This window comes from Panicum virgatum, chromosome 9K, assembly GCF_016808335.1.
Source record: "Panicum virgatum strain AP13 chromosome 9K, P.virgatum_v5, whole genome shotgun sequence".
Classification (NCBI taxonomy): domain Eukaryota; kingdom Viridiplantae; phylum Streptophyta; class Magnoliopsida; order Poales; family Poaceae; genus Panicum; species Panicum virgatum.
The window spans coordinates 5,884,715-5,908,301 of NC_053144.1; the positions used below are offsets into that span (position 1 = coordinate 5,884,715).

Here is a 23,587-nt window from a genome sequence, read left to right on the forward strand (position 1 = left end):
GTGCTCGCCGGCAGCCCGGCACTGTCACCACTAACTAACGTCATAAATCAAACTCATCTGGATAGGGGTGACAGTGCAGTACAGAGATTTGAAGTGCTCATGTCAGATAGATCTAGAAACCTAACCGCACCATTAACAACTCCAAAGTACACTGACCGCTGCCACCACGCCAGCATCAACCACCAAGATTAAGCAGGCTCACACAGTGCATCAAAACGGAGTGCGTATAAGATATCCTAATGCTTTTGGCTTGTTTGTCGTCGTTTGGTGTGCGCATCACTCACCAACTGCTGCTGCTACTGTATCATGCTGAAAATGTCCTGCACAGGTTTGGCACTTTGGTAGGCAACGTGCTACGTACTAGTTTTTTAAAAAAGTATTTTTGATGTTTTGTCAGTTTGGTAGACACAGGGCTTGGCTCTGTTAGGCTTGTACTTGTACAGGGGCGGAGCCACATGGGGGGCGGGCAGGGGCCTGCCCCCTAATGCTCCATTAATTCCACTTAGAATTTCTAATCAAATACAAAATTACACTATATGACTCCTCTAATTAGCTTTTGGCCCCTCCAAATGACTGCTTGGCCCCTCTTATTTGGAATTCCTGGCTCCGCCCCTGCACTTGTATACTCCCATAATCTCAGTCCTACCACATGTCTGATGTCTCAGGACCCCAAAACTATTACCGTATCAGGGTTGGGTTAGAAAGCCTGATTGAGCATTACCAGGTTGGTTGGAAAGGCTCCCCCTTTTGAGTAAAATTTCTTATATACCATTGGAAAATGTAACCCATCTCCTATGTGCCATTGAAAATTAATACATCCCCTCTATGCCACTGTTTTTAATTTTCAATCCCCTCAATGCCATTGCCGTCAAAAAACACTAACGGAGCTGTTAAATTGAAAGATAAAAGGACAATAATACCCCTAACTCCTATTCCTTGCCCACTCTCTACCACTGACGTGTGGGACCCACACAGCAGATTCATCTTCGACCTTCACCCCGAAGCCCCGTGCTCCGCCGCCCCGTACAGCCCGCATGACGGCGGCCCCGGCAGGGGCGCGCGCCCGCTCGGCGCGCGGCGGCTAGCACGACGGCAGCATGGGTGCGGCGGGGCATGGGTATGGCGGAGGAGGCAGGGGCATGGGTGCGAGACGGCGGCCGCGGGAGGGGTGCGGCGGCCGGCGCGACGGCGGCCGGGGCAGGGGCGCGGCAGAGGGCCCGACCGGCAGCGGAGGATGCGGCGCGTGGCGGCCCACGCGCCGAGGCGCGGCCGGCGGCGGAGGATGCGACGCGCAGGGCGGCTCGTGCGAAGGTGGTCGCGCAAGGGCAGCACGGGCCTCCGGGGTGGAGGTTGAAGATAAAATTGTCGTGTGGATCCCACACGTCAGTACCAGAGAGAGGGCAAGGAATAGGAGCCAAGGGTATTATTGTCTTTTTATCTTTCAATTTAACAGCTCTGTTAGTGTTTCTTGACGGCGATGGCATAGAGGGGATTGAAAATTAAAAACAGTGGCATAGATGAGATGTGTTAAATTTAAATGGCACATAGGGATAGATTATATTTTCCAATGGCATATAGGGAATTTACTCCCCCATTTTCCCTACACTCTAGTTTCCCCACCTGCAAAAACAAAGGAAACCGGGAGGAGCAAGAGCAAGGTTTCAGACCTGGGCATGCGAAAAAGGTGCAGTGGTTAACCTATTCATCCATCCATCCATCACAGCAAGGAACCCCTACCCCAGGGAGAAGGGGGGAACAGGTGTGCGTGGCGTTTTCACGAGATGTCACAGTCAACGGCCTTTTTGCAGGCTCACCACTAGCGTGTCATTGGTGCTTGCCTTGCGCTGTATATATACACGATACACACGCAGACCGCAGTGCGGGTGGATGCAGAGCAGTTGTAGAGAGAGAAAGGGTGGACTCTTCTTCCCGTTTCCCTCTCCAAATGTCTGATTAGTTCTTTACCTGAAGAGTGAAGGGTAGTGGTGGTGGTAGATGGATACGGAACTTGGTGGTGTGGACAGAGCTGGGTTCCTTGGAGCTTAGCGTGACTTCAGAACACGCCATTTCTTCGTTCTCGGATCATTTGGAGTCTCCTGCTTGATTTTGGCGGCTTCTCTCCTCAGTTCTGAGCTCTGAGCAGCGACAAGTCTTTGTAAGCTATTTCCCGCTCACATCTCTTCGTCTTCTTTCTCCATTGTGGCTACAATTCTACAAACACACATGCTCTACAAACACACATGTTGCTTAGAGTGGTCGGGTTTGCGTTTTTTGCAGTCAGTTCACAGTTCTTGGTTGGTTCTCGAGCCGCACCGAGCAATGGAGGTGGAGGCGCCGGAGATGAAGGGGCAGAGAGCTTTTGCCAAGGGTCCCTTTGCCAAGCCTATGAAGTCTTTCAGTTCTTCAGAGCGGCACAAGCGATCCAAGAGGTTGGTGTCTGCAGCCTTACTTCTGTCAAGTTTTTTTTTCCCTTCTCCTGTGGTTCTGCCGCCAAGGATGCTCAAAATGGGGATTAATCGGTTTTTGAATGGCAGTTATTTTGAGGAAATATATGGTGCAGATGTTTTGCGCTCTTCAGACAAAACCATTGTTCTGCCTAAGCCGGTAAATTTTCCTCTCTTCTGTTCAACACTATGACAGTATTTTTTTAGCATGCACTATCACAGTATTAGCCTACCGCAACTTGCTTGGGAAAAAAGGCTATGTTGTTGTTGTTGTGTTGCACTATCACAGTATGATGCAGAGAATTCGATGTATTTTGAGCAATTTGTGTTTAATTTATTCTTTCCCAGGAAGCTGTAAAAGCTAAGGTGAAAAGTGGTATCAATAAGGATGTGCGACCTGGGAGGGGAGCACAAAGCACCTTGAGAAAAGAGGTAACGGTAGGCTGGTTTCTTTCCGTATAGTTCAGTTCAGATAAGAACCCGCGTTTCCATCTGTATGAGTATCTGAAATGGAACAATTGCTTTGTCCCTTTTTGTCTGCCCAATGGTAGCCATAAACCGTTCTGTGGACATCTGCACCTCAACAAATTCCACAACATATTTGTTCGTCGATTAGTTTCTTGCCAAATCTCTTTGTTCACCTGAAATTATTTGGAAAAAATTGCTCAAACAATGGCTCAGAAAAGGGGGAAGCCCAATACTCATTTAGTCATTTTTCTTTCAGACCTGCTGCTGCTGCTTCTTGTCTTCCTGTTGAAATATGTATACTGTAGATTCATTTAATCACCTGATGCAGATTCTGCAACTAGAAAAGCACCTCAAGGATCAGCAGGATGTGCGTGGTGCCCTGGAAAAAGCTTTAGGGCCTGACGCTGCTCCAGTCAGCTTGTCACCTGAGAATCCAATGCCAAAAGTAATTTCTTTGCCCAAGAACTTTTGTTAATCTGCTCCTCCCAAAATTCATCACTCATCTGGTTAATCGCTTTGATTTGTTTTCAGGCCGCTAATGAATTGATACGGGAGATTGCCACCTTGGAGCTAGAGGTCAAGAACATGGAGCAGTATCTGCTGACGCTGTATCGGAAAGCGTTTGAGCAGCAAGCACCTGCATTTTCTCCTCCTGATAACCGGGAAGCTTCAAAGCCATCATTGAGCTCAAGGTCCGGGCAGCTCTGGGAAATGCCGATGGCAATAAAGTCTTTCAAGAGTAGAGAGGATACAGCAGTCCGGTCCAGCTATCCGCTGCCACACAAGAAATGGAATGATCCATTGACAGATTGCTGTACATCGGTTCGTCCTGATAGAGCAGTTGATTCAGATGTCCTCCGCTGCCAGTCTGCCTTATCATACCGTGGAGTTTGTTCATCCAGAATACTACCTTCAGACGATGATAGTCTTGCAAGGGCTCTTCGCTCATGCCACTCGCAACCTTTTTCATTCCTAGAGGTAATGATCTGCCCCATGATAAAATTTATCAAGGGCTACTAGATATAGCCTGCTAAACTAGTTCGTCATCTCTGTATGCATGACATAGATGTCACTGAAAAGGGGGAAAGAATGTGTCTTATAATTTCTGTGATGCAATGTGCTTATGACATTATGAGAAACATAACTGAAAACATTGGTTGAAATAGCTATAGTCTTAAGCTGTTTAGGATTTTAAGCTTCTTGTTATGTTTTTAGCAGGAAGGAGAGACTGGTGCGTCAGGAATGATAAGCTTAGCAGAGTATCTAGGAACTAATGTAGCTGACCACATCCCTGAAACTCCCAACAACCTGTCAGAGGAGATGGTGAGATGCATGGCCGGGATATACTGCAGACTTGCAGACCCTCCGCTGGTTCACCATGGTTCCTCATCTTCGCCGACATCGTCGTTCTCCTCAACAAGTGCAGTCTCTCCACAGTATGTGGGCGATATGTGGAGTCCCAACTACAAGAGAGAAACTACCCTAGACTCCCGATTGATAAACCCGTTCCATGTTGAGGGTTTGAAGGAGTTCAGTGGACCGTACAACACAATGGTTGAGGTTCCTATGATTAGCCACGACAGTCGGAGATTGAAAGAAGCTGAGGACCTGCTCCAGACGTATAAGTGAGTTATATGAAGTGTACTCTTTGGTAAATGAAATTGTTCTATTTGTCAGTTCAATATGATATACTAATCTCAACTGAATTTGATATTTCAGGTTGATCCTATACCGGTTGGAAACTGTTGATCTGAGGAGAATGACAAATGAAGAAAAGCTAGCATTCTGGGTCAACATACACAATGCTTTGCTGATGCATGTAAGACTCTTGATGCAGTTCACTACCATTTCTTAGCACTTTACGTGCTTTGTTCTTGATGGGGTCCCATTGTACTACTTCCACAGGCTTATCTGAAGAATGGCGTCCCACAGAACAATCTGAAGAAGACATCCCTACTTGTTAAGGTAAAGTGAAACGCAAAGTAAAAATGCTTCCTCTGAAGAATCAAATGGAAGGGACCCTGCAATCAGAAATTCAGAAGTACTAAATTCAGACCAAGTTTCTCCTTTCCCTGACATATGTTTCTACTTGCCACACAGGCTGACTGCAAAATCGCCGGACGTAACATCAACGTAGCCGTTATCCAGAGCATGGTTCTTGGATGCAATACTCACTGCCCCGGACAGGTACGGGAAAAACATGCATGATTAGGTCAAAACCCTGCTAAAAGCACGGTGATGCTCGTACTGTACTGATTATATGTCGCAAGCATGCTAATTTCAGCTGTTGATCCTTTTAATGCAGTGGCTACGGACCTTGCTTTACCCAAGAATCAAAAGCAAAGTGAGCAAAGCCGGGCACGAGTGGCGAGCCTTTGCCGTTGCACAATCAGAGCCTCTTTTACGCTTTGCTCTTTGTTCGGGGAGCCATTCTGATCCCGCGGTAAGCAACAAGTTACAGAAAATCAGTAGCATTGTACCTTAAATTCGTTCCAGACTGATCTAATCGATGCTTGCTTTTTCTCAAGTCAATATTGACCCATGTGAATACATATAAGATTCAATTCTTAGCAAGCCTTTAAAGCACATATTTGGCATGAAAAGCTGCAGCGTACTATCCTACCATGTCACATTAACAAAAAAAAAACATGTTCAGGAATGAATCATGAGGTGCAAGCTTTTCGGTGATTGGGAACGTTGTTAGGAATCTTTAATCTCTCATCATGTTAGGAATCTCGCCTGTTGCATCAAAGCACTGCTGCTACCATAATTACTGGCGGTGCCGAGCCAAGCCTCTTTAGTCTTTTTCTGAATGCAACATCATCACCACCCTTTCCTTTCCCCGGCCGCTTTGGCTGCGCGCAGGTGAGGGTGTACACTCCGAAGCGGCTGTTCCACCAGCTGGAGGCGGCGAAGGAGGAGTTCATCCGGGCGACGGCCGGCGTGTGGAGGGAGCAGAAGCTGCTGCTCCCGAAGCTGGTGGAGGCGTACGCCAAGGACGTGAAGCTGTCGCCGCAGGGGCTCGTGGACACGGTGCAGCGCTACCTGCCGGAGAGCATGAGGATGGCCGTGCAGAGGTGCCAGCTGGGCGGCAGGTCGTCGAGCAAGGTCGTGGAGTGGGTGCCCTACAACCAGGCCTTCCGGTACCTGCTCGCCAGGGACCTCGCGTTCCCGCACCTCAGCTGACCGTGTCTGTCTCTGCAATAGCAGATTAGCAGTAGGGCACTGTGATGAACTGAAGAAGTTTGGTTGGAGTGGAGTATATGCGTGTACCATAGGGTTAGAGTTAGACAAGGGTTTTGTGCAGATTTTGTGTCGTGTGGGTAGAGAGGATCAGATGATCACTGGCGAGTGGCGACTGCTTGTGGGTTTCCGATTGTCCGCTGTAAAAAAAGCTGGGAAAAGGTTATTTTGTAGATGAACAGGAGACAGAGGATGAAATGGGAAAGCTAAAATGTTAGTAGTATGTTCACGTTCTGTGACTCGTCCTGTGCGTAGTGTTGGGCTTCAATGCCATCGGGCAGGGCCAGGCCTCCTGAGGACATGGTGGGCCATGTTTGGTTAGGGGTGAAAATGTTTTTATGAAAACTTTTCACCCCTTTGATCACTAATTAGAGGTATTAAATGAAGTCTAATTATAAAATAATCTCCAAAATTATGGTACTGTAGTATGTGTTGTAGCTAATAAGACTTTTGACCATATGATTTGAAGATGATTAGGGACGGTTACTGTAGTATCACTATAGCCAATCATGGTGGAACTTAGCTCATTAGATTCGGCTCGAAATGTTACACCCATCCGTAAAAAGATTTTTACAAATAAACTTTGTTTAGTACTCCATACATGTATTCGTCTTTTTATGAAAAAAGTTTCACGAGGAAACCAAACATGGCCGTGGGTTCTGAAGAAAATCCCCTGCTTAGGTTCATTAGATTCGTCTCGCCATTTACAGCCTAATTAGGTTCATTAGATTCGTCTCGTCATTTACAGACAGCAGTCGCAATGCGTTTTTTATTTCGTCTAGATTTAAGTCTCCATGCAGGTGCCGGAAAAAAATTTGAAATTTTGAATTTTGTAACTAAACACGGGCTTGATTGGAGCAAAGAAAATATCCCATGTTATGTTAGCCTTTCCATGGATCGATGATCTGATCCACCACTGGAGATGGGTAGGTTCGGGAAGGAAACCAACAAAAGTGTAGCTTGTGCTTGTGCTTGTCCGAGGCTTTCGGCACTCAGAGCAAAAATCAGGCTGCACAAGATTACGCATCACCATCACATTACAAATTACTACCCCACAAGCTACGGAATTCAGAGCAAAAATCAGGCTGTGTTTTGTTCGCTCCTCTGCCTTGTGCCAATGGAATCAAGGTCCATGGTGGCACCTCCAAACTGAATGTTGAAACATCTATTTTGTGGCTTGGTCTTCTGCGTTACTAGCAGTCACAAGAACCTCGTCGCCATATACTCCTTCCGTCCCATAATATAAGTATTTTAAAATTTAATTAAAGTCAAATCTATTCAACTTTGACCAATAATATTTTTATGAATGAATTGTTTTAAATAGTAGTGCTATGTTGTACCTGGTACTGAATACACTCCCGATCCGCCGCTTCCGGTTTTTCCCGTCCGGTCTTCCGCGTCCGGTCCGGGGCGTCGCTCCCCACAACCCCCTCCCCCGCCCGCGGCCCGCCCACCACCTCCCCACCACCACTGCCACCGAACGTCCGAACCCGCGCCCAGACCCCGATGCCGCACCACCGTAACCGCCCAGCTCGGATCCTTACCGTCGCCGCTCCTTCTTCCCGAGACTCGCCCCCAATCCCGGCGCCCAGCTCGGATTCGCGCCCCCAATCCCGGCACGCAGTCGCCGCTCCCTCATCCAGAGAGACCCCAATCCCGGCGCCCAGCTCGGATCCTGACGGCGCCGAAGCAACCTGCCATCGGCGCTCCTTCATCCCCCAGACGCGTCCCCAACCCCGGCGCCGCACCACCCCCATCCCGGCGCGTCTCGGCCTCCCGTCGGCGACCCTCGCACCGTCCCGGCGAAGTGCTGAACGGCCGGTTGCCGTCAGCCCTTCTCCCCCGGCGAGCTGCAGCATCCGTCCCGGCGAGCTGCAGCATCCGTCCAGCGCAATTGATCTAAGGGCGAGATACTTATAGTTCATTCTTTCTATTACTGGATTCATTCTGTCTATTACGCATCGTAGGTTCCCGCCGGCGAGGAGGACCTGCTGACGCATGTGCCAGTGAGATGGAGCAGCCGGCACAGGTGCAGACTTATGAACTGGAGGTCATCCTGATGCCAATTTGAGTAAACCATGTGTCAATCTCGCCGTGGTCGATCTATTTTAGCTGTTCTTATTGGGACTGTCCAGCAATGTGAAGGAAGGAGGTACCGCATCGGGATTTGACCATCTTCGTCGTCGATTGTTTTTAGCTGTTCTTATTGGGACTGTCCAGCAATGTGTCTTCTTTAATCAATTGTTTTTTGTGTTTTTGGGATCCTGAAGCACTGGCAAGAATCTTGCTAACACAGCCAGGTCTAGTCATGGCCTGCCATTTTTTTTAAAATCAATCCCCAGTAATAATCTCTCATGTTTAGTAATATTTTTTTTGTCTTTCAGATCCTTCAGATAACCCAATGCAAAGCACTATTCATAGCAAACCATTGTAAGTCTGTGCCGCTGTCCGGCCTTCCTCAGTGCCAAGCAGCTCGCTTATTATCTGTACTACCCAGGGTTTTCTACACATTCGTCCTCACCGATGGAGTCTCCTGGTGTGTCAGTTTGTAATTCTTTCAATGCTTATTTCATTCCTTCTGTGCCATGTGAAGATGTGTTTTGTGAACTGCTGTGTTTAGAAAGTAGAAACTAGTGGTTTAGTATATCTATCCCATGCATTTTGCTAACTGAACTATCCTTTTGGTTAGTTTTAATAAATCCTGATGTCAGTATCTCTCCTATTTTTTCGTATATTGAACTTCATTGTCAGGTACCAGCTTCTGCTCGATTTGTGCAACTGATTATAATGTTAGATTAGCTATATGTTTTATGTATTTATAATATGCTGCTAAATTGATGTCAAGGCGAGATACTTATAGCTCTGTTTGTCTATTACTCTTAATTATGTGAAGTAGTCAAACTCATGGTTTTTTTAATATATTTCCATGAATCAATATCCTTGTATGTGAAGAATCGCTGCCCTTACATACTGAACTCTTCAGTGAGTTCCATCACGGGACTGCTCAACTAGAAGGTCATATGTTCAGCAATTTTTTCTGCTGTTAATCAAGTTCTTGTTAAATAGGATCTTATTTTCCTCTGGTTGATTCAGCATGGCAGATCTGGTTTTTGATGGATACAGGAAGTAGCACGGGGAGAGGTAGCTGGATCTGGTTTTCTCTGGCCGCTAGAAGCCAGACCTGAATCATGTCGTCATCCTCTCCCTCCAAAATGCCTAGCCATCCCTCTTCAGTCTACATCGCTATCGCTCGCATCCATCCTTCTGCCTGGTAATATCTGTTTGCCAACCAATTCTTATTAATTAAAATAGCAGTGGTTTCACGTCTTGCAAGCTTTTGTGTTCTTTGTTTCTGAAGGTCCGTGCATGGATGCTAATCCCTTTTAGTTGTGATGCAGTCATGTTGAAAGATACTAACAATACAAATTCTCCCTCAGCACTGAAGAATCAGGGCACAAGGGAATATGAGCCATAGGGTCAAGGATCTACAGAATACAGGTAGCTTTTTGTTTTTTTGCCTCACCATCTCAAATTTCCCTCAGTGTGGTGTGATTATGTGCAATAGTTATAGGTGCTAGTTTGTCAAGTTCTGTAGATGTTGCAGGTGAACAAACATGTTATTATTTACTTTAACCGCAGTTTCCTGCAGCTGAACTGAGTTAAACATGTTAGCTGGCAAATGATTGTAGTTAAGAACTAATCTTGCCAAGTAAATTCAAGGAAAGAAAATTGCATACCCTATGTACGGACATTTCTATTTGTCATAATGCACCGGTATACCTTTTTTAATACAAGATTAACTACATTATTGTGAGATCGAAGCCTGATTCTGTAGTGGATCTCATTGCTACCTGTCTTCATCATCACTGGCGGGTTTTCTGCTAGATCTGATCTAATGTTGCATCAATATTGCAAGCCACGCCAGCATGCTTGGGTTCATGCATGCTGCTACCACAGAGATGGCACCGCTCAAACAGTTTTTTTATGTGTTAATCTGTGTTCAGTTAACTTCACATTCAAGAACGGTGTGGTGTCCCAGGGCATTTGCACTGGGTACACTTTGATGGATCAGGGATTGAAAAAGTATGCCACTCTACTATTTCTGCATACCTCATAACTGACTGGCCTATCTAGTGTTTTTGAGTTTCAACATCCTTGCATATGCAGCGATATGATTTAAATTTCACCAAAATACTTTAGAAGTCTTGGTATAAGCAAATCTTGGTTGAAGTTATCAAAGAGGGTCAATATGTTTCAGCATATTTGACAGTTGTTTCTGACTGCTTGTTCCCAGTATGGCCCAGGTGGAATTCAAAGAATCCATGGTCAGGCTATAAACCGATTTCAGTCGCATCGCATGGGCTGTCGATGTGCCAAAGTTTATCAGCTTTATAAAGAAGCTGCTCATGGCACCATGAGAAACTGCACCATGAGAAATTGTGTTCTTTTCTGTTCCATTCCATGACACCAAATTCTCGGACATTTGCCAGTTAAAACTTATATTAATTAAATAGATGATCCTAAACAATTTTAGTAGATAATTCCATGGGTGTTCAGCAAACATCTTTAGATGCCTATACACTAATTTCTTTTCTTTTTTTTGTTAACACTTGTACTTTTGCCGTAGTGCTTATGGCGTGCCCCTCTGTTTCACTTTGTTGCATTTTTAGGGTCCTCTTTATCAGGCAGATATGAATGGGTGCAATCTGTATGATAGAGCACTCTGAGGAACTTCAGAATCTTGTTAATGACGCTATTGACAAAGGTGCCGAAATTGCTGTCAGAGGGAGTTTTGGCAATCTTGGTGAAGATGCAGTTGATCAATTTTTCCCTCCAACTATCCTGGTGAATGTTAATCACACAATGAAAATTATGCAAGAAGAGGTAACCTCGAGTTGATCTATGATTCTGTTTAGTACCAGTGATAATACTGTTAGTCTTAGCACTGTCTTTTGCTGATCAACAGGCATTTGGACCAATTCTACCAATCATAAAATTCAGTTCTGACGAAGAGGCTATTAAACTGGCAAAGGATTCAAAATTTGGTCTTTGTGGATGACTCTGTCCTGTTGGTGTTTGCAGCTTGTGCTTGGGAACGTAGCTTTGAGAACCTTTTCTGGTTTACACCTGTTGCCTGGGCATTGAAATGAAATTGAAATTCTACTAACTATGGTTGTGCAAGGATGTGTCATGTGCTGCTCTTGGACACCATCGGTGTTGAGTGTCTGTGTGCGGTTGATAAATCTCAGCAGCTTCATCGGCATGTACAAAGTGTGGGGAAGAAAAGACCTTGTACTTTTGCTCCAAAAAAAAGAGCTTCCACAAGCTCCTTGTATACTCAAATAGTTTGTGCTCATAAATAAAATCAATAAAAAAAACTTCCACAGCTTCATCGACATTTCCATGAGTAATCAATAAAATCTCTCTTTGCTCCAAAAAAAAAGCTTCCACAAGCTCCTTGTATGCTCAAATAGTTGTGCTGATAAATAAAACCAGTAAATTAAATAGGCCTACGCAGCACGCAATGAACTAAATAATATTCAGGTGCAAGTGTTTCTAGTAGATGAAAAAAAACGTTGCACGGCAAGCACTCTAACAGTCAACACCCAGTCCTACGAGTAAAAAAAGAAAAAAAAATTACAGCAGCAGAGAAGGGAACGTGGGCATTGGTGGGCGCTGCCGGTTGGGTGGACAGGCGGTGCGTCGTTCGCGGAAGAAAAAACCGGACGCAGGGGACGAGGCGCGCGGAAAACCGGCCGTGGGCTGGCGCCTGCCGAGCGGGCCGCGATGGTCGGGCTCGCTGCAGGGTGGCTCGGGTACCGCATAATATTAGGGTACTTATTAGCCCTTTATTTTAAATATAAATATTTATATATTATGATAATTACTTTCTTAAAAAATCTAGTGATATTATTATTTATAAATCTTTATAAATTAATTATTATTTATAGTTAAAATTGAATAAGTTTGATTTTGACTAAATCTAGAAATGCTTATATTATAAGACGGAGGGAGTACTTCTACTAGTACAACAGAATGATGTGCTGGTCTGCTGGATGTATTTCGGGTTAGTTTCTACTACAATATTGCCGGTAACTGTACTTGCATCGAATTACTGATGAATCCGTACGGCATCTGTCCGGACTGCATAAATTACTGTATTTGTAAATCCGACTAGCTAATTATCTTGAGATAGAATTGCTGCAGCCATCCGATAAGCCTCCGTGGGAGCAAAAAAAATGCAGAAACTTTGAGCAGTGCAAATCTCTGCAGCTTCAAGCAAAGCAAATTAGATTTTGAATGCAGGAGCTCAAGTCTACACTACTACCACCACCATCGCAAACCCCCGCCGCCGGACATCGCGGGCACGACAGCACCGGAGGCCAAGCCTTGTCCAAGCACCCCTCATAGATCGCAGCAGCATGGCGAATCGGCGAGGCGCGTGCGTACTGGACGGAGGAGTGGGTAGCCGGTGCTAGGGTTGAAAGGGGGGTAGAGCATGGATTTGTCGCCTGGAGACCACCATGGGCAAAGACGCGGGCAAGACCGCAAGACGACGACGACGACAATCTTCAGCCACAGGAATCGGGAAGAAGATGACTGTTCTGTCCTTCTTGCCTTCTTCCAGGTCAAGAGGCCTTGGTTAAGCGCAATGTTGGGCTGCAATGCCATCAGACAGGGACGGAGCTCCCAGAGGACATGAACATGGATTCTGAAGAAAACCACTGCCGGCGCCCCTTAGATGGTGGCGGTGCTGCCGGTGCACGGTACCTCCATCTTTTCAGCATCTTTGAGCGTGGGAGAATCGGAGTAGCCTTTCAAGGGATCGATGATCTATCCTCCGTTTGCAATGGGTATGTTCAGGAAGGAGACTAACAAAAGTGCAGCTTTTTTTTGAGTGGACAAAAGTGCAGCTTTGCTGAGGCTTTCAGCATTCAGAGCGAATGCAGTGTTCTGTTCACTTATCTGCCTTGTGCCAGTGGAGTCAAGATCCAGGCACTTGCAAACTGAAGACTGTAGAACGTTTATTTTGTACTAGTATATTCGAACATCTGCACCACTGCTAGTCGTCACGAGAACAACGTTCATATAATTCAAGTGGTACTTTGAAGTTTGAAACAATGTTTAATCACAGACAATGGTTTTCCGATTCAGAATTGTGTTATGGGCGTATTTCTGACAGTTTATACTGCAATGGCTGCGACTGTACTTGCATCCAATCCTATAACGAATCAGCATGTTTTACTGTACTTGCATCCAGCTCAAGGAATCTTGACAGCATGTTCCTTTACAAGTTTCATCATATTATTGCAAACGTGAACTCCAGAAACGCTAACATGTGTACATCTTCGCTTCTCTTCAGAGGCAGAAGACTTATTGTCGTTCTTCAAAAGGACAGCAGCCTGCCTTACAGAGGCACGCTGCTAATGGTGTAAAATCCAAACCAACACCGCACCAAACCAATTAGTAGTATGCTTATCAATTAAACCACACCACACCAATCCAATGACTGCAAAAACCAAACCAGAACCAAACTGGATTGCATTTTCAAACCAGTCGAACTGCTTATGACCATGGTTTGCTTCGTGAGCGTGAGGGAGCGGCAGCCACGGTCTCTCTGCGGGTCACCTCGAGGTCCTGAGTCCTGACCTGCGGCTGGCCGATGCATGCTAGGCGCGCGCAAGCCTTGCTAGCTTGTGACGACAAACCGAACTGAACCAATCCATTATACTAGCTAAACCAAACCAAACCAGACTAGTAAATATCTTAGCCCATTTGCCACCAAACCAAATAAGACTAAGTAGCAAAACCAAACCATCAAAATTGGGCTCAGCCCAAACCATTAACAGCCTGCTGTTACAGTTGCAGCTTCTACTTTTTTTTTTAGTGGAAGTTACAGCTTCTACTGGAAGCTCCCTATGCTCTTCCGTGCCCACATTATTGGGCCCTAATTGGTTGTGATTGGGCTTATCAAATATCCCAATACGCAGTTGAACAGAGAATATATTAAAAAGGGCGTCCATATCTTGTTCTTGAATCTTCCCCTTCTCGATTGCCGACTTGTATGCCGAACTGGCGAACTAGGAAAGAACCACAGTTGATATCCATCCTTCGAAAAAGAGAGTAATCCGAACACTTCAAGTACTTCAAGTGCTAGAGTCAGCAAGCACAAATCGTATGTTTGAAGTGTTCTTCCCCTATATATAATTCCAGCATATGTTTTTTTATGTTTAGTAGAACAATCCACTTGCTCCCTCCATCCTAAAACACAAGTCATTCTAGAAATTGTAGGACATATTAATAAGATGATGAAATGATCATACTTGCTTCTATTAATTACCCATATCTGACAATAGTTGATTTTTAAATGCGTATGCACTTTCTAAATAAAATAAAACTAGGCGTATATCCCGCGCATTTGCACGGCTAGTATTGAAAATTCAAAAATTTGCATGTCATTGAATCCTTACTTAAAGGTTATACTATTTTTTTTTACCATACATCATCTTGTTCATTATCGTAAATTATGTCTTATTGTTGATTAAAACAATTCAACTATGATCTACCTATAATAACAATTTGATTTGTTGAGCTTTAATAATATTATACAGATAATTATTCTTATTTTCATTTTATTTTGATTGATTGTTGTTAGCATTAGTTTTTATTAATAGTATATATTTGTAACTGATACATAGCTAAATGGCTAAATGGTATTTTATATTTAATTTTTTATAATAGCATTGGTGGGTGATTTTTAATTAGGCACAGGGGTATTTTAGGCTAATTTTTATCGTAATGGCAGTGGTGGGTAATTTTTATTTTTCTATTTTTCTCCAATTAATGTGGGAATTTCTAGGCCTTGAGAGCGAACGTGGAGCTCCGTTTATTGGCCAAATAATAAAATAACAAGGAGATGGCTCGCGCAAATAGTGCGGGTATCTAGACTTTTTATATTAACATTTAGTGTTTTTACTTTTAATTAAAAAATAAATTTGTTCAAATGAGTTTGTTTGTTGTTTCAAGATTAAGTAAAAGTAAATTTCTAGGCCATCGAAGTTATAACATTAAGGGAAATCAAGGCTTAACGTCACATGTTAATCAGGGCCATTAAATCATTATAAAATTTAGTATTATATGTTTTTTATTTTTTCAACAAATGTAGTAATTCCTAAACCCTTTTAATATTTAAAACTATTTATATTTATTTGTTGTTCTCAAGGAAGGTCTCATCTGCAAGCTCTATATTTGTCAAATATTGTATGGTCTAAATTCGCATGATCAATAGATTTATTTGTAATTCATATATTTTTAATTTTAAGATCTAATCAACCTAAATATTTTCTCATGGATCAATTGATTGGTTCATATCGATCGAAGCGTTAATAAGCATTTGCGTAAAGAACATAGATATTGTAGGATCTTAAATTTTTTAGTCAATGCCTTATCCAATATTTGTCTAAATAGCATAGTCCAGGCTCGCAACCCCCATGCGCAAAGCTTTTCCTATCCTTATCCTCTCTCATCCCCTTCTAATATAGCTCACCGAGATCCCATCGATTCTGGCCTCCATCTGCTATTGTACATCATTGTATATTATCTGTGGTTTGTCGTGTCAGTATGGATGCTCGGCGGCCGCGCCGCCGCTCCCCTGCTATTGTGGCTTGCCGTGGTGGCTGCAGGGAGAGCTTGAATAAAGGTATGTTTTCTTGCTCTTCTTCTTCCTTTTGCTCCGCCTGACCAAAAATCTCATCCTCCTTCCTCCATTTCCACCGCCTCATGGCTCAACTCTTCCTCTCCCTCCCCCTCCCCTTTCTTTTTTTCTTCCTCCTTTCTCTTGCTTCTAGGTTTCTACCTGGATTTTCTTATTTTTAGTTTTAGTTTTGGTTAGAATCATGGTAGATCTACTTGCTTGTGTTGTGAATTTGCTTCTGTTCTTCACAGGAGTGAATCTGTGCGATCTTATTTGCTGATTTTTGTTGTGGCATTTTCTATTGAAGTAGTTGTGAGCTTCTTCTCTCTGGGTCCCTATTGTATATGATGTTGGCTGTGTTGTAGGCCTTCTTTCTGAATTTGAGCATTTTACATTTTTACCCATTGGCGCCACTTTCATCTATGTCCTTGGGTCACCGGTATTGGTCTTCAACAATATCTCTTGGCGAGGCTTCTCTACCATAGCTCAAAACATTATTACTAAGTCCCTTTGGACACTTGTGCCTTTGGTGGTCTGCACGGCAAGCTTTATGGAGGTGACGATGGTGTTTTGCAGTTTGCCCGTAGATTCTTATGGATTCTCGTTTACGTGATGTGCGGAGGTGTTCCTGTGTGTCTGGCCATTTGGACTCAGTTTGTAATTGGCTCCTCTTTGAATGGCCTTTATATAATAGTGTTGCTTCTATAATATATGTTATAAGGTTGTTTTTTGAAGAAAAAAAAAGCACAGTGCAGTCGCTTCCCATCTTCACCAAATTATGATTCAACAATTAAAAAGCACACTTCTTGATGAGGTTGCGGCCAGACACATTTGATGTCTACCAGTTATGCTTCCCTTATCACCAAATTATGATTCAACAATTAAATGTTGTGTAATCTTTAATTTTCTTGATGAAGTTTTTATTAAACACTGACCAATAGCTCATCCCAAATATATTAGCCATGACTTTAGAAGAATCAGATGCTACCCTCGATCAACTCCTACATTTTTCATACCCATCCACATCCGTATAGCTTGATTGTGACTCGCAACCGCACTTTGCCCATTTTATATTGTCAAAGCGACTATTGTGTCCTTCCTTCTCATGTTACGGGACCTGCTAATTCTTCCCTTCTCTAGCACCAGCACCCTCCTACCTTCTTTCGTTAAGCATGCACAAACTGCAAAAAAGCAAGTCGTGCTGACACCTCTAGATCTATTTCATGCTATTATTCATCTTCATGGAACTCCCTTCTTTTGTTAAAGATGCCGACGAATTCGACATCAACCTTATTGGCTTCCTCTATACTGTGGTCAACTCCTCTCCTAACAAAGCAACCACTGCTTCTTTCAGACTGGACCAAGAACTGATCTATCTCACATTATGCACTACCTAACACGAAAGTTTTGGTCACCACCGAGCGCAGGCAGGATGCGGCCAATGTTCTTGTCCTCACCTCCTAAGTCCACCGACGAAGGTGCCGTCAGTCATCGCCCAAACGAGCTAGCAGTTAGTTGCATTTTTTGCAGCAGTGGTTGAGGCGTTGGTGTAACGGTCTCGGCCATTGCAGATGTTCTTTTTGGCTAGTTTATACCGTTAGATTTTAAAAAAAATCCAATAGTATAAATCTTTCTCTTTTTTAGATTACTTAATGTGATAATTTCTAAACGCGCTTTTGGTGGTTTCTTTTAACACTCCTACCATGGAAGCTAACTGCTGCAGCTCTACCACCAACTCACTGCTCGCACTCCCCCATGTGAATGGCAGTTTCTTTTGTAGATTAATTAATGTGATAATTTTGCTCTCAATTAATGTGGTGGTTTCTTTTAACACTTTTACCACGGAAGCTGACTGTCCTCTGCGGCTCTACCACCGGCTCACTGCTCGCACTCCTCCATGTCAATGATATGTTACTGGCAGCAGCAGCACCAGAATGCATTTAGCTAAATGAACGTTTGCATGAAGATGGGTGAGCACAAAATGTTCTTTTGTTTTATATCAACATATCGTTCCATGATTTATTTTGGATGGGCTTATTCTTCTATTTATTTATTTCCTCAGTTACGGATCTTACGGATGGCAAATTATGATAAAGTCCTAGTACGTTAGACCTTTCTTAAAACAATGGAGTCGAAATTTTTATTCATTGTGGATTTTTTGTAATATGGATTTATTTATATGATATGCACTCTTTAAAATAATATAGATCATTAGATCTTCATAAATTCAACTGTCTTGGCAAGACAAAATTAATTATACCAATTGTTTTAGCGTTCTATTTATATATTGAATGTGAGAATATATGGGACAGAGTCGGTCCTGGACCCGAGCAAAAGCTTTGATTTACGTGAAAGTATCCATAATAGAAATGGATATGTGTGATGTAAACTTTTCTTATTTTTTTAATGGTATCTATAAATAAAGCATGATAGAGGTCTAGTACCGTGAACATAGTAGAGTCCTGTGGCGTGAACTTGATGCACCAAACTTGGCTTGATGTGACCTTTTCTTATTTTATTTATTCTTGCGGGAAACGGAGCATGCTACTACCTTTGCAAGTATACAGTTTTATGCCACCCAGACAATGGAGTCCGTCTCCAATAATAATAACAATAGAAAATATAAATATTTTATCCAATGTGGATTTTTATGTGATATAAATTTATTTTATATGGTATGAATTCTTAGAATAATATTGACCGTTAGATCTTCATAAAATCCAACGGTGTGAATTCTTCTTCTTTCTAGATTAATGTGGAAATTTCTAGACCCTCTCGGCAAACATGATAGTTTTTTTTAACACTATTATATTAAGATAATAGATAGATGATTTGTTTTCTAGAATAAATTTTAAATTTTAGAATGACTTTCTTTTACGAGGGAGTAGAATTACTTTTTTTTAGGACGGACGGAGTAGTTTTTTTAGAGCAGGTATTATGGGCGATGGAGAGTCGGTGGAGTCCGACGTGGAAGAGAAAGAAGGAAGCCAGCATTTCGCGAGATGCCAGCGGTGTGCGCGGGGAGGCTCCTATTGGCTGCAGTGCTACGCCGCTCACTACCCATTCGCCGCTGCCGCTGCCGCGAGCCCCGCTGCACCGCTCGCCGCAGCTGTTGCAGCTAGGCTGGCTTTCTTTTCACTCGAGTGCCGGCGCATTTATTGCCCTTGCTCTTAGAGAGCACCATAGAAAATACTGGAAACGGCCTCATCTGCTAATATTATGCCTTTTATTTTAAATACGCAAGCGTTGTACATCTTTGTATTTAAGAAGGAAATCGTGGTGAGCGCCAAAAAGATTTTTTTCAAGGGGGACAGAAGGGTTTTATTCGAAGATGCACGAGACAGAGCCTGAACACAAGCACTAAAAACAGCTGGGTTCCAAACTGTGACTGAGCACAGCGCACGTTTTCCACAGGGTTTCCGTGTATTTACACTTGCATCTACTACCTACTAGGCAACTCATTTGCCGCCCAAAAAACTAACGCCAACACAGGCTACGCACACTTCTCCGATCCGTCTCGAGAGCACTTCCCGCTTCATCGAGATCCCCGGCGCGGCCAGCCACACCGTCCGGTCAACCACCGGCGAGCGACCCGTTTCACCGGAGACGCAGCGAGATCGGCGGCGTGGAGAGCTGAGGCTCCCTACTCGCTCTCCGGGATAGCGGTCAGGTCTGGGGAGAACCTCGTCGGCCTCCCGCCGCGGCACGCCACCCTCCGCTTCTGCGCCGGCTTCGCCGCGACGGGTGAGACCGGGTCCGCCGCGGCGTACTCCTCCTCGGGGACCGGGAACACGAGCGGCGCCACCGCGCCGCGCCGGAGCCGGCGGCAGGGGGAGGACGGCTGGGCGGCGGCCGCGGCCGCGGCGGCCTTGACGAGCGCGGAGCTGGCCTTGACCGCGAGCGCGGCGACCTCGTCGCCGGTGAGGCGGCGGCGCTGCATCTCGGCGGGGAGCACGAAGTAGATCTGCCCCGGCTGGAGCTCCTCGCCGGAGGCGACCGCCGCGACGGCGACGGGGCCCTCGAGCACCATCCCGTCGGCGTCGCAGAGGAACCACGACCCCTGCCCGCCGGCCTCCTCCAGAGCCATCGCCGCCGTGGCCGGCGGCGCGTACTCCCGGAGCTCGCCGCTGGGGAGCACCACCCTCGCCGCCGCCGCGCCCTCGTCGGCCGCGTCGCACGACATGCAGAGGCCCATTGTGTGCAGTAGGATTCGTAGTAGCTTCTTCTGCTCCCGATGTGATCTAGCGTATGCCGCTGTGCTGCTCCGATCGATCCGCCTCCGCCTCGTGTGCCGCGCTGTCTCCTTGAGGCTGCGCTGGATGATGGCTCTCCGCTGGAGATGGCGATGGGGGAGGAAGACCCGAAGTGGGCGACTATATATAGCGGGAGCCTGGAGGCCGGGAGGGTGACGGAGACGAGGCGGGGCGGCAGAGGGTGAAGTGTCGCGTAGCCACCAGCGGGGGCAGCACAGGCTGGAGGTTTGCTGCGAGCGAGGCCAGCGATTAGCGTGGACTGGGCGGTGTTTGCTTGGCAAAGAGAGAGGGGGTCAAAGAGTGAGCACGGCCGAATATCATGCCGGCCGGGTTAGAATAATGCTTCATTGCCTAAAAATCCAATCTTTAGTTTCGCTTAATTGGGCGAAGAATCAGACACGGCAGAGCATCATCGTGTGTTTCAAAAGATTACTGTATTTGCTAGGCATAAAACATGCACACCTTGTCAAGCTTTTTAGCGGACATTTCCAGGTTCCGACATGGTTGGACGATCATGTTAGAGCAAACTTTCAGGTTGGAAGTATCTGAAAGACTGAAACATAGCTTGTCGGTATCATCAGTGATCCTCTCGGCGACGTTTGGAAAAAGAAAGCATCCATGTTTGGAATTGGAAACGAATTTCTGATTGATTAAAAATTTAATTCTTCAAAGCTGAATTTTAATCCCAGTGAAAACATTTCACATTGGACTTCAAAGAAATTTGTATTGCTCAAGTTCCGACCCATTTTCAGTTGCAACTATATATTAATTAGTAACTGCATATTGAAAACCAATACTTCTGCATTATTCTTGAAAGTTCATTTATTTCTCCACACCTAGCTAAATGGAAGTCTTGAGTTATAAAAAAAATATCTGGATTCCCCATTTGAAACTTTCACAGACGAAGTAAAGTGCACCACAATCACGGAGAGATAGGAAAGACATCACTACTAATTAGATGTCCAGTGTAACTACAAACTTGGATTATCGTATTCACAAGAATAATAAATGTAAAAGGTGTATGTACAGTACGCCGGCTTGTACTCCCTCCCTCTCAAATTATTAATCGCTTTAGTATTTCTAGATACATTATCTTTATTATGCACTTAGAATACGTTATATATAGATGCATAGTAAAATTTGTGTACATAGAAAAGAATCAAAATGACTAGTAATTTGAAACGAAGAAAGTACCATGCATAGTTCTAGATTTGTAGTGCTCGACTCGATGCTGGCGTCCACTAATTTGCACGTACCCGCAACATGAAGCTGTGTAGCTCCAAATCAACTCCTAGCTAGCATGGTAGAGATGCGGGTCAATATGCATGTGTTCTTGTGTGGTGTTGCATCAGTGTACGTTCTCGAGGGGAAAAAAAGTATAAAAACCAGATGCTGATCGAGCTTAAAATTGTCTGTCCCATTATACTAGTATTCCCATGAACTTCTTGAAAACTCTTTTATCGTCTCGATCCTTCTAGTCTCGTGCTCCCAACCCAAACGGGGCTCACGTACATACTCCTATGTCAAAGAGAGAGTGCTGCCGTCGCTTGCCGCTGCCTCGCTGGGGTGGTGGTTGATATTTCCATCGTCTTCCTCGCTCTGCGTCACCGTGGCCTTTCCGTTGCAGGGTAGGCCAAAAGGCTATTCCACGCAGGCGCTAGGTCGCTCGCGTAGCCGCTCGTAGAGGTCGCGTGCATCGTGCTGCGGGGTGAGACGCGGTGGCGCCATTGCAACGGGGGCACGGGACGCGTGGTGCGGCCGGCGACCGGAGCCGGGCGGAGTTCACGTGGAGTCACGTTCGATCATTGGCGCCTTTTTTTCTTCCCGCGCGCCCGCTCATCAGAAACTGTGACCTAGCTAGCAAAGTTGCCCCCGTATGTAGACCGCCCTAGCCCACATCGCCGCCACACTGGTAGGTCCGGTCCATGCGCGCGGTTTCGCGTTTCCGTTCAACAAGGATTCCCGTGATCTCGGCGTACGTCGTCGCGCCTGTTCCACATGAAGCCGTCGAGCCGGATCGGAGAGCAAGATCGATCTTGCGTCTTCGTCGACGGTTCACGGCCAGAGGAAACTAACCGTGCGTTCACGCACGGCGAGGCGCGGCCGGCGACCGATCCGGCCGGTGGGGGAGGTGAGATAACGTAGCCTGCCAGCGCCAGGAGGCCAGCCACCTCGCGCGCGTGGGTGCCAGCGTGGCGCCGTGCATGCGCGCCGCGGCGAGCTGCTCGGCCCAGCAGCTAGCCCCCCTCGGATCACCGGGCGTCGCGGGTTCGATCCCGCACGTTGGATCACGGGGGCAGGCGTGGAGCGCGCACATGCCCGGGCGCGCGCGCTGCCCGGCCGGTGGGGAGCCGCCCCCGCTGCACGACGGGCCACTTGGTCCGGTCGCGCCGTGCGCGCCCCCAACCCAAATGATTCCCCTGCAGGTCGCTTCGCTTCGCTTCGCCACCACCGAACACGGCGACCAACCCCCTGTCGCGCGCACCCCGCCGTTCCGGTTCCGCCTCGCCCGTTGCCATGCCCGCTGCGGCCTCGCCCCGCCCTTGCCGCAGCTAGCTTGCCAGACAGCTTCCGGGAACGTTCGCGCGTCCTCCCTCGGAGGCGGCACCGGCCGCGGAGGGCGTCGATCCTGCGCGCCCGCGCGACGACCGGGCGGCAGGAGGAATCTCTTGCGACCCTGGACGGAATGGATCGATGGACGGCCAGTCGGCCGCGGATCTCGACGTGGCCGGACGCGTTGCCCCCGGCGAGAGTTCTTTACTCGCGGGCACAGCTGTTCGCCCGTGCTCGATCTGCTGCAGCAGCCGTTGAGCTGCAGCACCCATTGCTCATCGCTGCTGCTCCTGCTGCTCTGCAGATTGAGCGCGGCAGGAAATGGAATGTGTGCGCCAGACTAAAAAAATGCCCGTTAAACCCTGCGCGAACGTCCGGGGAAGCTTCAGCAGCTCAGGTAGATCGGGTTGGATCACGGCATTTGCAGATCTAGAAGCTGACGAGGCAGATTAGAGAATTAGGACTAGATGACAATGTGTCGGAGAAATCAGGGGGCGAGAGGAGGAGGTCGGAATTATGCGCGAGAAACCACCGGGAAGAAATGGCATGCTCGCTGTTTTGGCGCTTGCCAGCATTGCAAGATTAGGCTGTGCTTTTCCCGGACCAGGAATCGATTTTGTCGATGCAACCTTGATACACACTACTAATATGGTTAGATCATGGAATAGAACCACAAAAGATGCAGGAATCAATGCATCAAAAGTAAACAATGCAAGCCTTTCTCCCTAGAAAAGAAAGGGATTACATAAAGCTTTTTTTGCAAAATATGCTTTCTCTAAAAGCGGGGGAATCTTTTATCGAAAAAAGGGGCTACATTAAAACTGGTACTCAAACGGATGGACTATGGAGTACAATGCCAGTATAAATTTGTAATTATAATTAAATTATTAGCTTCTGATGATCAAATGAAGTGATCATTGGCTGTGTTTAGA

The 23,587-nt window shown here is 45.9% G+C and overlaps 2 protein-coding genes and 1 long non-coding RNA gene across 15 annotated transcripts; 2 read left to right on the forward strand and 1 right to left on the reverse strand.

Annotated features, from left to right (window-relative positions):
- The first annotated feature begins 1,516 nt into the window (after positions 1 to 1,516).
- Positions 1,517 to 6,384, forward strand: LOC120649637. Of its 4 annotated transcripts, none has more exons than XM_039926485.1 (12): positions 1,517 to 2,155; positions 2,278 to 2,429; positions 2,535 to 2,604; positions 2,793 to 2,876; positions 3,241 to 3,357; positions 3,444 to 3,890; positions 4,128 to 4,537; positions 4,632 to 4,731; positions 4,818 to 4,877; positions 5,013 to 5,099; positions 5,218 to 5,355; positions 5,778 to 6,384. In XM_039926485.1, exons 2-12 carry the CDS (start codon positions 2,320 to 2,322, stop codon positions 6,096 to 6,098), a joined length of 1,944 nt encoding a protein of 647 aa, XP_039782419.1. In that variant the 5' UTR covers positions 1,517 to 2,155; positions 2,278 to 2,319; the 3' UTR covers positions 6,099 to 6,384. The 4 variants fall into 4 exon arrangements, with proteins under 4 accessions (XP_039782419.1, XP_039782417.1, XP_039782418.1 ...); XM_039926486.1 differs by having other exon boundaries at positions 1,562 to 2,155; positions 4,131 to 4,537; XM_039926483.1 differs by having other exon boundaries at positions 1,550 to 2,155; positions 2,278 to 2,604.
- Positions 6,385 to 7,598: 1,214 nt separating this feature from the next.
- LOC120649638 lies at positions 7,599 to 11,553 on the forward strand. 10 transcript variants are annotated; one of them, XR_005665319.1, is made up of 9 exons: positions 7,600 to 8,184; positions 8,291 to 8,307; positions 8,426 to 8,455; positions 8,540 to 8,691; positions 9,108 to 9,170; positions 9,279 to 9,426; positions 9,554 to 9,653; positions 10,826 to 11,039; positions 11,122 to 11,553. It is a non-coding gene; the product is annotated as an uncharacterized LOC120649638 (long non-coding RNA). The 10 variants fall into 10 exon arrangements; XR_005665317.1 differs by having other exon boundaries at positions 7,599 to 8,307; positions 9,249 to 9,426; XR_005665315.1 differs by having other exon boundaries at positions 7,599 to 8,184; positions 8,291 to 8,455.
- A 7,644-nt stretch (positions 11,554 to 19,197) lies between these two features.
- Positions 19,198 to 20,184, reverse strand: LOC120648485. Its single transcript, XM_039925255.1, has one exon. It carries the CDS (start codon positions 20,042 to 20,044, stop codon positions 19,493 to 19,495), a length of 552 nt encoding a protein of 183 aa, XP_039781189.1. The 5' UTR covers positions 20,045 to 20,184; the 3' UTR covers positions 19,198 to 19,492.
- Positions 20,185 to 23,587: the final 3,403 nt, after the last annotated feature.